The sequence below is a fragment of the Heptranchias perlo genome, chromosome X, assembly GCF_035084215.1.
Source record: "Heptranchias perlo isolate sHepPer1 chromosome X, sHepPer1.hap1, whole genome shotgun sequence".
In the NCBI taxonomy this organism is placed as follows: Eukaryota; Metazoa; Chordata; class Chondrichthyes; order Hexanchiformes; family Hexanchidae; genus Heptranchias; species Heptranchias perlo.
In genome coordinates this window covers 7,056,853-7,073,429 of record NC_090370.1, presented here as the reverse complement: position 1 = coordinate 7,073,429, position 16,577 = coordinate 7,056,853, and the positions used below count along the sequence as shown (strand labels likewise).

General features: G+C 45.0%; 2 protein-coding genes across 14 annotated transcripts in view; one reads left to right on the top strand and one right to left on the bottom strand.

Annotated features, from left to right (window-relative positions):
- LOC137307232 (transmembrane protein 198-like) overlaps positions 1-8,354 on the bottom strand; it is a 55,939-nt gene extending 47,585 nt beyond the window's left edge. Inside the window, exon 1 of the mRNA XM_067976657.1 lies at positions 8,174-8,354. Within this exon, the coding sequence (XP_067832758.1) occupies positions 8,174-8,330 (157 nt within the window). The 5' untranslated portion in view covers positions 8,331-8,354. The remainder of the gene's footprint in view (positions 1-8,173) is intronic.
- LOC137307229 (partner of Y14 and mago-like) overlaps positions 1-16,577 on the top strand; it is a 155,343-nt gene that overhangs the window by 122,001 nt on the left and 16,765 nt on the right. For 9 of the 13 annotated variants that reach the window (XR_010959076.1, XR_010959074.1, XR_010959086.1 and 6 more), the window contains 2 exons: positions 8,259-8,724; positions 13,016-13,147. The exons of 2 other annotated variants lie outside the window; for them this stretch is intronic. The gene's annotated coding sequence lies outside the window, so the exon portion shown is untranslated. Of the gene's footprint in view, positions 1-8,258; positions 8,725-13,015; positions 13,148-16,577 lie in introns of those variants that run through there. 2 more of the 13 variants (XR_010959075.1, XR_010959080.1) reach the window with 2 other exon arrangements.

Below are 16,577 nucleotides of genomic sequence, written 5' to 3'. Positions count from 1 at the left end.
GGACTTTACCCCTATTATAATCTGCTGCCAGTGTGCGACTTTACCACTATTATAATCTCCTGCCAGTGTGCGACTTTACCCCTCTTATAATCTGCTGCCAGTGTGCGGACTTTACCTCTATTAGAATCTGCTGCCAGTGTGCGGACTTTCCCGCTGTTATAATCTGCTGCCAGTGTGCGGACTTTATCCCTATTATAATCTGCTGCCAGTGTGCGACTTTACCGCTATTATAATCTGCTGCCAGTGTGCGGACTTTCCCCCTATTATAATCTGCTGCCAGTGTGCGGACTTTACCTCTATTGTCATCTGCTGCCAGTGTGCGACTTTACCCCAATTATAATCTGCTGCCAGTGTGCGACTTTACTCCTATTGTAATCTGCTGCCAGTGTGCGACTTTACCACTATTATAATCTGCTGCCAGTGTGCGGACTTTACCCCTATTATAATCTGCTGCCAGTGTGCGACTTTACTCCTATTGTAATCTGCTGCCAGTGTGCGGACTTTACCTCTGTTATAATCTGCTGCCAGTGTGCGGACTTTACCTCTATTATAATCTGCTGCCAGTGTGCGGACTTTACCCCGATTATAATCTGCTGCCAGTGTGCGGACTTTACCCCTATTATAATCTGCTGCCAGTGTGCGGACTTTACCCCTATTATAATCTGCTGCCAGTGTGCGACTTTACCACTGTTATAATCTGCTGCCAGTGTGCGACTTTACCTCGATTATAATCTGCTGTCAGTGTGCGGACTTTACCCCTATTATAATCTGCTGCCAGTGTGCGGACTTTACCTCTGTTATAATCTGCTGCCAGTGTGCGGACTTTACCCCTGTTAGAATCTGCTGCCAGTGTGCGGACTTTACCTCTATTATAATCTGCTGCCAGTGTGCGACTTTACCACTATTATAATCTCCTGCCAGTGTGCGACTTTACCCCTATTATAATCTGCTGCCAGTGTGCGACTTTACCTCTATTAGAATCTGCTGCCAGTGTGCGGACTTTACCCCTGTTATAATCTGCTGCCAGTGTGCGACTTTACCTCTATTAGAATCTGCTGCCAGTGTGCGACTTTACCTCTATTATAATCTGCTGCCAGTGTGCGGACTTTACCCCTGTTATAATCTGCTGCCAGTGTGCGGACTTTACCCCTATTATAATCTGCTGTCAGTGTGCAACTTTACCCCTATTATAATCTGCTGCCAGTGTGCGACTTTACCCCTATTATAATCTGCTGCCAGTGTGCGGACTTTACCCCTATTATAATCTGCTGTCAGTGTGCGACTTTACCTCTATTATAATCTGCTGCCAGTGTGCGGACTTTACCCCTATTATAATCTGCTGCCAGTGTGCGGACTTTACCCCTATTATAATCTGCTGCCAGTGTGCGAACTTTACCTCGATTATAATCTGCTGTCAGTATGCGGACTTTACCCCTATTATAATCTGCTGCCAGTGTGCGACTTTACCTCTGTTATAATCTGCTGCCAGTGTGCGGACTTTACCCCTATTATAATCTGCTGCCAGTGTGCGGACTTTACCCCTATTATAATCTGCTGCCAGTGTGCGGACTTTACCCCTATTATAATCTGCTGCCAGTGTGCGGACTTTACCCCTATTATAATCTGCTGCCAGTGTGCGACTTTACCACTGTTATAATCTGCTGCCAGTGTGCGACTTTACCTCGATTATAATCTGCTGTCAGTGTGCGGACTTTACCCCTATTATAATCTGCTGCCAGTGTGCGACTTTACCTCTGTTATAATCTGCTGCCAGTGTGCGGACTTTACCCCTGTTAGAATCTGCTGCCAGTGTGCGGACTTTACCTCTATTATAATCTGCTGCCAGTGTGCGACTTTACCACTATTATAATCTCCTGCCAGTGTGCGACTTTACCCCTATTATAATCTGCTGCCAGTGTGCGACTTTACCTCTATTAGAATCTGCTGCCAGTGTGCGGACTTTACCCCTGTTATAATCTGCTGCCAGTGTGCGACTTTACCTCTATTAGAATCTGCTGCCAGTGTGCGACTTTACCTCTATTATAATCTGCTGCCAGTGTGCGGACTTTACCCCTGTTATAATCTCCTGCCAGTGTGCGACTTTACCTCGATTATAATCTGCTGCCAGTGTGCGGACTTTACCTCTGTTATAATCTGCTGCCAGTGTGCGGACTTTACCTCTATTATAATCTGCTGCCAGTGTGCGGACTTTACCCCTATTATAATCTGCTGCCAGTGTGCGGACTTTACCCCTATTATAATCTGCTGCCAGTGTGCGGACTTTACCCCTATTATAATCTGCTGCCAGTGTGCGACTTTACCACTGTTATAATCTGCTGCCAGTGTGCGACTTTACCTCGATTATAATCTGCTGTCAGTGTGCGGACTTTACCCCTATTATAATCTGCTGCCAGTGTGCGGACTTTACCTCTGTTATAATCTGCTGCCAGTGTGCGGACTTTACCCCTGTTAGAATCTGCTGCCAGTGTGCGGACTTTACCTCTATTATAATCTGCTGCCAGTGTGCGACTTTACCACTATTATAATCTCCTGCCAGTGTGCGACTTTACCCCTATTATAATCTGCTGCCAGTGTGCGACTTTACCTCTATTAGAATCTGCTGCCAGTGTGCGGACTTTACCCCTGTTATAATCTGCTGCCAGTGTGCGACTTTACCTCTATTAGAATCTGCTGCCAGTGTGCGACTTTACCTCTATTATAATCTGCTGCCAGTGTGCGGACTTTACCCCTGTTATAATCTGCTGCCAGTGTGCGGACTTTACCCCTATTATAATCTGCTGTCAGTGTGCAACTTTACCTCTATTATAATCTGCTGCCAGTGTGCGGACTTTACCCCTATTATAATCTGCTGCCAGTGTGCGGACTTTACCCCTATTATAATCTGCTGCCAGTGTGCGGACTTTACCTCCATTATAATCTGCTGCCAGTGTGCGGACTTTACCCCTATTATAATCTGCTGCCAGTGTGCGACTTTACCCCTATTATAATCTGCTGCCAGTGTGCGGACTTTACCCCTATTATAATCTGCTGTCAGTGTGCGACTTTACCTCTATTATAATCTGCTGCCAGTGTGCGGACTTTACCCCTATTATAATCTGCTGCCAGTGTGCGGACTTTACCCCTATTATAATCTGCTGCCAGTGTGCGGACTTTACCTCTATTATAATCTGCTGCCAGTGTGCGGACTTTACCCCTATTATAATCTGCTGCCAGTGTGCGGACTTTACCCCTGTTATAATCTGCTGCCAGTGTGCGGACTTTACCCCTATTATAATCTGCTGCCAGTGTGCGGACTTTACCCCTATTATAATCTGCCGCCAGTGTGCGACTTTACCACTGTTATAATCTGCTGCCAGTGTGCGACTTTACCTCGATTATAATCTGCTGTCAGTGTGCGGACTTTACCCCTATTATAATCTGCTGCCAGTGTGCGACTTTACCTCTGTTATAATCTGCTGCCAGTGTGCGGACTTTACCCCTGTTAGAATCTGCTGCCAGTGTGCGGACTTTACCTCTATTATAATCTGCTGCCAGTGTGCGACTTTACCACTATTATAATCTCCTGCCAGTGTGCGACTTTACCCCTATTATAATCTGCTGCCAGTGTGCGACTTTACCTCTATTAGAATCTGCTGCCAGTGTGCGGACTTTACCCCTGTTATAATCTGCTGCCAGTGTGCGACTTTACCTCTATTAGAATCTGCTGCCAGTGTGCGACTTTACCTCTATTATAATCTGCTGCCAGTGTGCGGACTTTACCCCTGTTATAATCTCCTGCCAGTGTGCGACTTTACCTCGATTATAATCTGCTGCCAGTGTGCGGACTTTACCCCTATTATAATCTGCTGCCAGTGTGCGGACTTTACCTCTATTATAATCTGCTGCCAGTGTGCGACTTTTCCTCTATTACAATCTGCTTCCAGTGTGCGGACTTTACCTCTATTATAATCTGCTGCCAGTGTGCGGACTTTACCTCTGTTATAATCTGCTGCCAGTGTGCGACTTTACCACTATTATAATCTGCTGTCAGTGTGCGGACTTTACCCCTATGAGAATCTGCTGCCAGTGTGCAACTTTTCCACTATTATAATCTGCTGCCAGTGTGCGGACTTTACCCCTATTAGAATCTGCTGCCAGTGTGCGGACTTTACCTCTATTATAATCTGCTGCCAGTGTGCGACTTTACCTCTGTTATAATCTGCTGCCAGTGTGCGACTTTACCTCTATTATAATCTGCTGCCAGTGTGCGACTTTACCTCTGTTATAATCTGCTGCCAGTGTGCGGACTTTACCCCTATTATAATCTGCTGCCAGTGTGCGACTTTACCACTATTATAATCTCCTGCCAGTGTGCGACTTTACCCCTCTTATAATCTGCTGCCAGTGTGCGGACTTTACCTCTATTAGAATCTGCTGCCAGTGTGCGGACTTTACCGCTGTTATAATCTGCTGCCAGTGTGCGGACTTTATCCCTATTATAATCTGCTGCCAGTGTGCGACTTTACCGCTATTATAATCTGCTGCCAGTGTGCGGACTTTCCCCCTATTATAATCTGCTGCCAGTGTGCGGACTTTACCTCTATTGTAATCTGCTGCCAGTGTGCGACTTTACCCCAATTATAATCTGCTGCCAGTGTGCGACTTTACTCCTATTGTAATCTGCTGCCAGTGTGCGACTTTACCACTATTATAATCTGCTGCCAGTGTGCGGACTTTACCCCTATTATAATCTGCTGCCAGTGTGCGACTTTACTCCTATTGTAATCTGCTGCCAGTGTGCGGACTTTACCTCTGTTATAATCTGCTGCCAGTGTGCGGACTTTACCCCTATTATAATCTGCTGCCAGTGTGCGACTTTACCTCTATTATAATCTGCTGCCAGTGTGCGGACTTTAGCTCTATTATAATCTGCTGCCAGTGTGCGGACTTGACCACTGTTATAATCTGCTGCCAGTGTGCGACTTTACCCCTATTATAATCTGCTGCCAGTGTGCGGACTTTACCACTATTATAATCTGCTGTCAGTGTGCGGACTTTACCCCTATGAGAATCTGCTGCCAGTGTGCGACTTTACCACTATTGTAATCTGCTGCCAGTGTGCGGACTTTACCCCTATTATAATCTGCTGCCAGTGTGCGGACTTTACCTCTATTATAATCTGCTGCCAGTGTGCGGACTTTACCCCTGTTAGAATCTGCTGCCAGTGTGCGGACTTTACCTCTATTATAATCTCCTGCCAGTGTGCGACTTTACCCCTATTATAATCTGCTGCCAGTGTGCGACTTTACCTCTATTAGAATCTGCTGCCAGTGTGCGGACTTTGCCCCTGTTATAATCTGCTGCCAGTGTGCGACTTTACCTCTATTAGAATCTGCTGCCAGTGTGCGACTTTACCTCTGTTATAATCTGCTGCCAGTGTGCGGACTTTACCCCTGTTATAATCTCCTGCCAGTGTGCGACTTTACCTCGATTATAATCTGCTGCCAGTGTGCGGACTTTACCTCTATTATAATCTGCTGCCAGTGTGCGGACTTTACCCCTATTATAATCTGCTGCCAGTGTGCGGACTTTACCTCTATTATAATCTGCTGCCAGTGTGCGACTTTACCCCTGTTATAATCTGCTGCCAGTGTGCGGACTTTACCCCTATTATAATCTGCTGCCAGTGTATCAGCAGTCGGCCCAAAGGCTGTCGGTACTGGGCCACTAACACGACCCACAGACTGTGTACGTGTTATACTGGCCATCGCATGTAACGTGCGAATCAAGTTCACACTAACACATCTGCTATAAGCAGTGAGGACTGGACTGTCAGCCTAGATTTGGTGTTCAAGTCTCTGAGGTAATGTAACATGAAGCCCCTGAACTGGGAAAACATCCAGAGAAAGCAGAGAACAAGTAAATAAGAGGATTGAATAAAAAAAGCAGAGGAGAAATCAAGTTTGCATTACTTATTAATGCCTTTTTGGTTCCATAGTGCTGCAAGTCAAATTTATTGTTGGCTGGGATTTGTGGGGACTGACAGTGATGGAAAGGTCACTGAGAGATGTGTTAATTATTAACATCAATATCACAGGAAGAGGCATTTACACTTACTATCCCCAGCGTCACAAGAAAGGAAGAGCCATTGAGCTGGTTTTACAAGTACAGGAAATAACACCCACGATTAGAACGAAATGTGATATTCATCTGTAGTGTCCCGCCCCTGCCTCAGCGCATCTGGCACTGAAACGCTCATCCACGCCATGATCACCTCCAGACTCCTGGCCGGCCTCCCATCCTCCACCCTCCAAAGCACTGCTGCCTGTATCCAAGTCCCACTCGCTGATCACCCCTGTGCTCGCTGTCCTCCAACATCTCAAATTTAAAATTCTTATCCTCGTGCTTAAATCCCTTCATGGCCTCACCAATGGTGGCAGCCGTGCCTTCAGCTACCTAGGCCTCACTCTGGAATTTCCTCCCTAAGCCCCTCCTACTCTCCACCTCTCGCTCCTCCTTAAAACCATCTCTTTGACCAAGCTTTTGGTCACCTGTCCTAACATCGCCTTCTTTAGTTTGGCGTCCATTTTTTTCCCTTCCACCTGTGTGAAACGCTTCAGGACATTTTTCTACGTTAAAGGTGCTAGCAAGTTGTTGTTGTTGACAATCTGGCACTGATGTTCCACTATTTCGTTTATAAGGGGCAGAATGGTGGTCTGCCGTGTTTATGTTTGCCAGGGAAACCACCAGGCGGGCACTGGAGGTGACTCATTAATATTACAACATGGGAACCCACAGCTCCAGTGATAAAAATGCAGCATCAGATTAGAGTCTTTACGTTCTAGCTACTGAGTGAATCTGCAAATTGAAATTCAATTGGTCATTGACTGTCACTGAACTTGGGGCTGCTTTTCCAATTGGAAACATGATCCGTCAATAATAATTGGCCAGTTGCTGGTCGAATGACACATCCCGGCAAACAACCAGAAAAGGATTGGTCTGTGCAGTATGTGCGCAATTCAGCTCACATCTGTTGGAGGAAATATCTCAGTCTTAAGAACAAGTCATTTGGGCCAGTGAAATTAGACAAAATCTCACACAACTTATTTGACAGAGTAAATAAGGAGAAACTGTTTCCAGTGGCCGAAGGGTCGGTAACCAGAGGACACAGATTTATGGTGATCGGAAAAAGAACCAGAGGGGGAGATAAGGAAACATTTATTTTTACGCAGTGAGTTGTGATGATCTGGAATCCACTGTCTGAAAGGGCGGTGGAAGCAGATTCAATAGTAACTTTCAAAAGGGAATTGGATAAATACTTGAAGGGCTATGGGGGAAGAGCAGGCAAATGGGACTAAACTGGATAGCTCTTTCAAAGAGCAGGCACGAGCATGATGGGCCGAATGGCCTCCTTCTGTGCTTTACCTACTATGATACTATGAACTGACATGGCAAATAAACATAATAGGAAAAATAAGTGCAGTTAAAAATGAGCTTGGGGCGGGTCAGTGGGTGATGTAGTGTTTTACAACACTGTCCTTTCACCTCTGGGGTTTGAATCCAGCCCTGGCTGATGGGACTACCTTTCGAATTACATTATGTGAACTTTGTCCTACACAAAGAAAATTTATTTTCCTCAAAAACATTTGTTACGTGGTGCCACATCTCACTGGTCATCCAGTTACTGTGTAACTGCGCTTTCCCCACAGGCACTGCCTCAATCCCTGTCTATCAAACCACGGCCTCCAAGCATTCACTTCAACCCCAGGCCACTGTACATTTCCCCTCCTCCAGGCCAAACACAAACATGATGCTCAAGCCAATTTACATCAGTTCAAACAATGCATCCAACCTCTTCCTCTGTTTTCCCCAGGAGGAGGGACTACTTCAGTTTAAAAAGGGTTTTCATTCTAAAAAAAATGTTCCCAAGATCAAGAAACATTTTCTTAAACCCAATAGACTATAACACAACAGGGAGAGGGGCACCAACATTTAAATTAACTTGTGGAATTGAGTGGACCCAACCAAATACTTGGGACTTTCTCACTGTGCTCAGCCTGGAAAAATCCACTTTAAAATGTGCTATCACTCACATTGCAGCATCCTCCATGTGTCTCACAAACATTTGTTAATACCTGTGGTGTATTCAGTTAGTCTTCTTGATCTCACTCACCAAAAAAGCAGTAGATGACCCCAAAAAGGCAACACATGGCACAGATAATGGATGGAATGAGTTGATATTTCCTTTCCACCTCCAGGTCACAGCGGTTCACATCGATGTCCTCCTGGCCTGTGTCCATGAGGTTAAAGTGCAACAGTGTAGAGGTCATAGCTGTCCGAAGTCCAACGGAGAAGGAGCAAGAATGTTAGGTGGGTCTGTCCATCCAATCAGGGCACTGCAATCCTGCAAGAGAAAGGCACAAAACAAACAGTATTAGATTTTCTCTAAACTAGTTCCATTTTGCCCATGGAAAGTCAGAACGGGACCAAATGAATTTCCCTCAGTGCATCGGTGATGTTGTCGGTACAGGTTTGGGGATCTGCAGCCACTGGTGCATATGAAGCTCCATCTAGTGGTAGATGTGTGCAGCTGCAGGCGTGACTGTGTGTCACAGAACAATGATGCCTAAATAAGCAGCGTGCCATATATATAGAAAAATATAGCGCATAGATGGACACCGCTGTGGACAACCGGAACTTTGGCTGCAGTCGAACAAGTGCCAGGTATGGTTCTCAAGCTATCTGGTTCTTTAGAACCGAATACCAAATGTAATTGGCTCCAAAAGTGTTTATCTGGTATTTCTGCATATTTACACGAGGTAGAAGCAGAATAAGCGAGAACAAGACAAACCTCAATGAATCTTGCACCTCGATGTGTTTGTATGTGTGTGCGCTGAAGTCTGAAGCCTGCTCAATGCTTTTCCGCGGTGCATAGGACAACATCCACTGCAAATTAGGCTCCAGGCCTCAGCACCCGACAACGCGGGGCACCTCAATAGTGAAAAAATGCTTCAGTACTAGTTGCAGAATGCTGTTAGTCTTTTACACAGCGATGAATGTTCAGTACTGTGATCTCCCTCCTTTTGCAATATGGCTTGTGTGGAGGCAAACAAGGGGAGCCAACCACAAGCCCCCTTGACTGCTGCTGATGTCATTCACCTGGGCCACCACAGAGTACGAATCCCACACTTCTCTCGTACAACTATTACATGGCACGCTGAATAAAAAGGGAAGCCTCATAGTCAAACCAGGTTGGGTTCCAGCAGTGTCGAGCCCCTCTGCCCGCCCGGCAGAATTTTGCCACTGGGAGCAGAATTCTGGCCCAAGTGTCTAACTAGAGGGCAAATCCAAAGAGACCCCAACTGAATTAGTTCATGCAGACTAAGCTGTTACACAAATTTGGGTCAAATGTCCAAACGGGTGGCCAGCAGCAAAAGTCTTCCCTTTACGGTGCCTGAAGCCACACTTGAAATAATGTCAAAATAAATCCTACCTGGTAGCATGTATGAATTTCCAAATTTTAGGGCATTCGACACAATGCAAAAGAAAAATAATCACCTCTACTTAGTACCTGCATAACTGAAGAGACAGGAAAATGAAGTAAGGCCCATTATAAATAATACATAACTAAACAACAGTGACTGTGTTTCAAAAATAATTCAATGGTTGTAAAGCGCTTTGGGACATGTTAAGGTGCTATATAAAAGCAATTCCATTCTTTCTTTCTAATATGAACAATTCTACTCATAACCCAGGCAATTTGATGGATATATTAATCAAGCATGAATGTCAACCAAATCGTACAACGCACCTGCATAAAGTAACAAATTTATGCACAAAACAGAAATGAATTTGCATAGGCAAATTTTTGGGACAGTGGCTTGCACCAAAAGAGGATATTGGTCCTGCCGAAACCTCTCAGCTGACACAGTTCACTATATCTAAGTTAACAGTTTAATATTCTTACTTACATATGCAGAACTAAACTTCAGTCTGGGTCCTACTCAAATAGCCTGTGCTCAACATCAGAAATTTCTGAAGCAACGTTTAATTTGAAAGTGGTTTCTAATAGGGCAAGTATATTCTACTTAATTCCTCCACTGTCCGAAATATTGTAAAAGGAGATATTGGTGTCTCTCGGGCATGGAATGTTTTGACCTGAAGCAAAGATACAAGATACCCATTAGAAAAAAGAACACATGGCGATGGGTAGCACTTCCCCAATGAATCCTTCGGGCTCTAGTAACCATTAACTCGATCTCCAGTGAAATCATTATTGAATGATCAATAGAGTACCCAAAAGATGATGTTGCAATAAAATGACTGCAGCAGCCTCCCCCTTTCAGTTCAGTGAGTTTATCCAATGAGAACCTGAGACATACAGACCAGGAAGGCTCCATTTCTGATCCCCAGTCCATGCTCTGTTAGTTATCCTCAGCCAAGGTGGCGGTTGGGGTGCAAAAACTGGCCTCAGTCCCCATGGGTTGTTTGACCCCCCCCAACTCTGGAGAAGAGGCATCACAAACAGTCCTATGTTTGGCCACTGGGGGGCACCAGAGACAAACCTAATCCTGTCTTCACCTGGTGTCCACACGTGTACTTTAACAAATGTGCAAGCTGGTTTCTACTGCCATCAAGCTCCTATCTAAATTATCCAAGTTGAAAGGTCAAAGGCTAATTTGAAATGAGTCCAAATGGATTTGGGTTGGGCTACTTAAGGCTGTAGAATGTAGATAGATGCATTGCCGATGTTGGATCTATGGTTAGGTGTGGCCAAATGTTTAAGCAGTTGGAAGACATACTTTAGTCAGGTTGCCAGTGTGATGCTGGCCTTGTGAAGAGTGCATACTCCATGATGACATGTCCATTTTAAAGTGACAACACACATTTTGTATTAACAAATGTATTAACATTGGGATAAGTACTGAGGAATATATTTAAGAAAATGTGTATGTTCAAAATGAATGAAACTCACAGTCAACTGTTCCAAATGTTTCCCAGGATCTCCCCCCCCCCCCCCGCCCGCAGGTGCTGACTCTTGCTAGGGGACAGTTCTAAAGGCACCGCCTGTCTTCTGGTACCTTGCCGAAGTTCATTGAGATAGATCAGATCAACTTTCATTCATTTAGATTGGATTAGTTTTGTGACTATCATCAACAACAACTACTTGCATTTATATAGTTCCTTTACCAGAGTAAAACATCCCAAGGTGGTTCACAGGAGTGATTATCAGACAAAATTTGACACCGAGCTACATAAGGAGATATTAGGACAGGTGATCAAAAGCTTAGTCAAAGAGATAGGTTTTAAGGAGCCGCTTAAAGGAGGAGAGAGGGGTGGAGAGTCTTAGGGAGGGAATTCTAGAGCTTAGGACCTAGACAGCTGAAGGCACGGCTGCCAATGGTGGAGCGAAGGAAATCGAGGATGCACAAGAGGCCAGAATTGGAGGAGCGCAGAGATCTCGGAGAGTTGTAGGGCTGGAGGAAGTTACAGAGATAGGGAGGAGCGAGGCCACGGAGGAATTGGAAAACAAGGATAAGAATTTTAAAATCAGTCTGTTACAGATGGTTATCACAGTAGAGAGTCCGTTAAACTCGGGACTTAAGGAAAAAACAAATTCAAAATGATCTAAACACTACACCAGGAGCAGCTGTCTGTGCCAAACCTCAGTAACTATCAAGTGTAGATGGAGGGGAAAGTATACATGCAGCACAGTCCCACCATCGCTCTGAGGGGGCAAAGCTATTCAACCCCCATCTGTGAGAAGCCCCAAGAGATCGACTAAATAATGGCCCCATGTGTCAGGAGGGAGGTCCCTGCATAGAACATTGACCTTTATTACTTTGACATATGTTGGGGTCAGTTTGTATCTCTATTAGTGACAAGTGCCTTTACGAGACTTTCTTGTCAAATCACATACCACATGTTGGTCAGTTCACAGGAGGGTTAAACAACAAACCTTTTGAATGGATTTTTAAAAAAATGTCAGTTAAAAAAGGCTCGGTAAATGGTGACTATGTGAAATGGTACAAGGGCGACTTTACATCCAAAATACAAGTGCTCCCTCCAGTGTAGTTACATATATAGTTTGCCTCAATCTGCAATGAAATGTAAATTTTAGGTTAGCTCATTCTTAGTGTACAGGTTGGCGGGGAGATGAGAGACAAAGAACATTGAGGGACCAGTCTTTAGTTAACCAAGACCACATGCTTATTTTAGTGGGATCCCATTTTACCAGATTGACAGTTTTGAGGGCTTTGGCTAGTTATCGTGTTGCTGGCAATATAATGACCCCCACAAGAGCAAGCTTGATCTCCATTCTCTTCCACTTCAAGTCTCTCCTGCCCCCTCACCCCCACCCACACAGTTTCTTTTGACTTTAAGGCACTATGGGGTGAAACCTTCAGTGCCCCACACTCCTGGCGCACGCTGGGGGAGCATAGCAGGAAATTGCACAACCCCAGCCCGTGATTTTCTGTTCATTAACTTTTATGGATGCAAAATCACAGGCGGGGAGTATGCAATTCCTGATATATCTGGGCAAACAGTCTCAAAGTAGAACCTTTATTTTTGGTTTAACACAAAGGCTCTTTGTGCTCCAATATTTTCCGGATCCTAATAACTAGCCAGTGCCCCCTGCTGGAAAGTACATGTGTATGTGGACGTTGGATGACAACAAGATCAGACTCGACTGCTATCAAGCCCATCGATACTATTTAGGCTTACAAATGAAGAATGGGTACTTGGGTGAGGTACAAAAGGGTAAGAGGACCCCAACACCAGTCAACGCCTTCGGGGGACAAGATTGAAAGTCAATCATCAAACAATTTTAAGGGCACAGCTGCTAGAAATTAAAAGCTTCAAACAGAGAGTACTTAGTGGAGTTTGAATTTATAAAAGGGACACAACAGTCAATTTGGAAAGCAACACTCAGCATTAACATTGCATCAGGAATTCTCCTTTACAGTTTGGCACGAAGATTTTGCCCCTTTAAATTGTTTGTTCATTTTTTTAGATTGTTGTTTGAGACGGAAGATCCAGAGGCATCACAATGATTTGAGGCACAAGTGATGCAAGGGTGCATTCCGACACAACGTACAGGACTGTGCCATGTATTCGTAAATAATAAAATTTTTCCAAACATGTGGACTGTGCCCTTTTAATAGACTGGTTTCAATTAAATGAAATCCCTGCAAGAAAAGATTACTATACAGTCTCTATCCAAGATGATGCCAATGAGCATTTCTCAATTCAGAAACAATGTTGGACGATTCGGCCATGATCCTGCAAGGGTTAAGGAGGGCTCTCCCGCCTCTCCGATAAGTCTCGCACCCTCAAAGTTCACAGCACATTCTCCATCAAGACAAACACACCCATCTCTTTCTGCCAAAATCCAGGAGGATTCCTTCGGTAACTGGGCTGCCTTACCTCAGAAAGTCAGTGTGTGACATTTCACATGACCTGCGAAATCCTCCCAGCTGGCCAAGTGAGTCATTGCAGAAAAATTCTCCCCTTCACATCTGGTTAATAGTCTCCAAATTGTGGCTGCAACAGACTCGGGATGAGGCTGGAAAGCCTGGCAGAGTTCCCCACACCATGTGAGAGACGAGGAGTTTCCACAACTGCTTTCATGCTGATCTCACCACAAAAAAAGTCTGTTTTCTATTTCCCCTTAAGGGTCTGCCATGTCATGGAGGGAGTAGGGAAGAGAAAACTAGCAGAATTGCTGTAACAGACTGAATTCTTAGCCAACAGAATAGTGCCTACACAACATCACAATGGCATCATCCTATGGAGTACTATTTCAGACCGTCTCTTTCCTAACCCTTAGGCCAATACACCAAGATGATATTAGTGTTAGATCATGGAATTCTAACCGCAGTTTAACAGAGCAAGATCCTTGTGACCCTTTCAATGCTTTTTTTTAAAAAAAGAACTTGTTGGCTTAAGAATTGACCACAACACACATCTAGGACCAAAGTCAATTCTACTCCATGATACACAGGGAATGACAGTCAATGAGTCGAGCCTCAGTTGTTTCTCCATTTGGTCCTAATCATGAGTTAGCACTCAAAAATGCTTATCTAGTCACCATTCTCTATAATTTGTCTACCAAAAAGTGTTTTAAAGCAACCAAATTTCCCAGGCAAAATGAACACAGAAGACAGTGAATTTGCACCAATTCCTCAATATATTTAAATGATAAAACAATGTTCCTTCTTCTGAAGAATTAAGAATTGTTCTGGTTATTGTACAGTGACACAAGATTTATGATGTCACTACATAGGGCAATTCCTCCCTCAATGTTGTCTTTAAGGCGCTATATAAATGCAAGTTGTTGTTGTGACCTTATTCTTTGATGGGAGTCGATGTCTGCATCCATATCCCAGTTCCTTTAAACCATTTCAGTGATTGTCGGACACTTGATCCGTTAAGCCAACAATGCATGGAGTGTTGTCATTTCCAACATTACTCCACTTTGTACATGCAGAGTTTCAATGTTTTGACTTTGCCCCAAGTATTGCAATTAACAGCATAATGAGCTCAGCTGCATTTTTACAAATAAAGAAAAAGCTTGCAATTCTATAGTGCCTTTCACGACCTCAGGACGTGCCAAAGTGCTTTACAGCCAATTAAGTACTTTTGAAGTGTAGTCACTGTTGTGATGTAGGAAATGCGGCAGCCAACTTGCAAGGTCCCGCAAACAGCGATGTGATAATGACCAGATTATCTGTTTTTAGTGATGATGGTTGAGGGATAAATATTGGCAACTTGTAAGCACAGACCATACAAAGTCAAATATTGAAACTCTGCATGTACAAAGTTGAGTAATGTTGGAAATGACAACACTCCATGCATTGTTGGCCTAAGAGGAGAACTCCCCTGGCTCTTCTTCAAAACAGTGCCATGGGATCTTTACATCCACCTGAGAGGGCAGACGGGGCCTTGGTTTAATGTCTCGTCCGAAATACAGTCCAGCACTCCCTCAGTACTGCACTGAGAGTGTCAGCCTAGATTTTGTGCTCAAGTCTCTGGAGTGGGACTTGAACCCACAACCTTCTGACTCAGAGAGGAGAGTGAGCCACGGCTGGCAGCAGATTGTACCTGTTGATTATTGTCCTATGACAAAAGTAACAAGCATACCGCCATTTTGTTTCCTGAGGCCCTTCCACACCAGCGTGAAGCAAAAGCTCATGCAGTCGTAGGAGGCCAATTCCACTCTTGTAAAAGGAGTCATTGTCCCTTATGTTGGGACCCAATCTATTTCAGCATCATCGCTACCTCACCAGGAAGAGATGTTCCATATGTTTGGAGACGGTATAAAGCTGTGACAACCAGCGTTGGTAAGTGCTGCACTGGTCTTTCTTAAAGTAGACAAGCACCCATCAAACACTGCTGCCGCATGCAAGCACCAGCTCGCATACCTTTACCTCAGCAGAATGGGAAAAGCGCGTCAGGAGATATCACTTAAGTGAGGCATCGAGTGCAAGTGAGGAGGAGCAAGTGAAGGTGGCAGATGAGCTGCACAAGAGGACCAGGGCTAGATGTGCACCTGCTGCAGAAGGGGCAGGAGCAGCCAGCCAGCACAGAGGCCAAAGTGCTGGCTGTAGTTCTAGGGTCTTTCCCTAACCCAGCAGAAAGAGAGGAATCGCCACACCTGGGCCAAGAGGTCACCATTGAGGAGCAGGTGTACCTGCCGCACTTGTTCTTCCCCTCCCGCCTCTCACCCTACTGAGGTGACACTTTGAAGGAGCACAAGACTAGAAAGTAGGCAACACAAACCCCTACACTCTCACCAAGGGCAAGCGTGGGGGAACTAAACATTGAAATAGAGACATAGAATTTGAGTACAGAAACAAACTGTGTAAATTTACTGTCAGAAGGGTCTTATGAATGTTGCAGGTGGTGGGATAGAGGCTGGGATGGTGGCACGGACAGTGGTGATCAGGCAGAGGATGACGTTAATGGGGTTGGTGTAGCACGGACAGCGCCATAGGGCTGTTAATGCAGGGCCACAAGTGAAGCTTTTAAGGCTAATTCTGGCAATTAATGACACACCTTTAAAAGCCTCACCCGTTGCTCCCTGAGGATCATTCTAAATGACTCCTTCCCTGGGACAGGGTCAACGGCCTGCCAACCCAAACGGCGAAAGTCCAGGCCTTCCGCCTTTCCACTCCCTTGCAGGAGTCTGCAGAGTTTCAGGCCCTCTCAGGATAAGCGGTCGGCCATTTAGGACTGAGATGAGGAATAATTTCTTCACTCAGAGAGTTATGAATCTTTGGGATTCTCTACCCCTGAGGCCTGTGGATGCTCAGTCATTGTGTATATTCAAGACTGAGTTCGATGGATAGTTGGACACTAAGGGAATCAAGGGATATGGGGATCGGGCGGGAAAGTGGAGTTGAGGCCGAAGATCAGCCATGATCTTATTGAATGGCGAAGCAGGCTTAAGGGGCCGGATGGCCAACTCCTGCTCCTATTTCTTATGTTCTTATGGTCTCTGTTGAGGTAGCGCACGTTACCCTGTTCCTATGAGCTTTTCCTAGTCATATATGCCACAGGATTGAAGCCAGGGC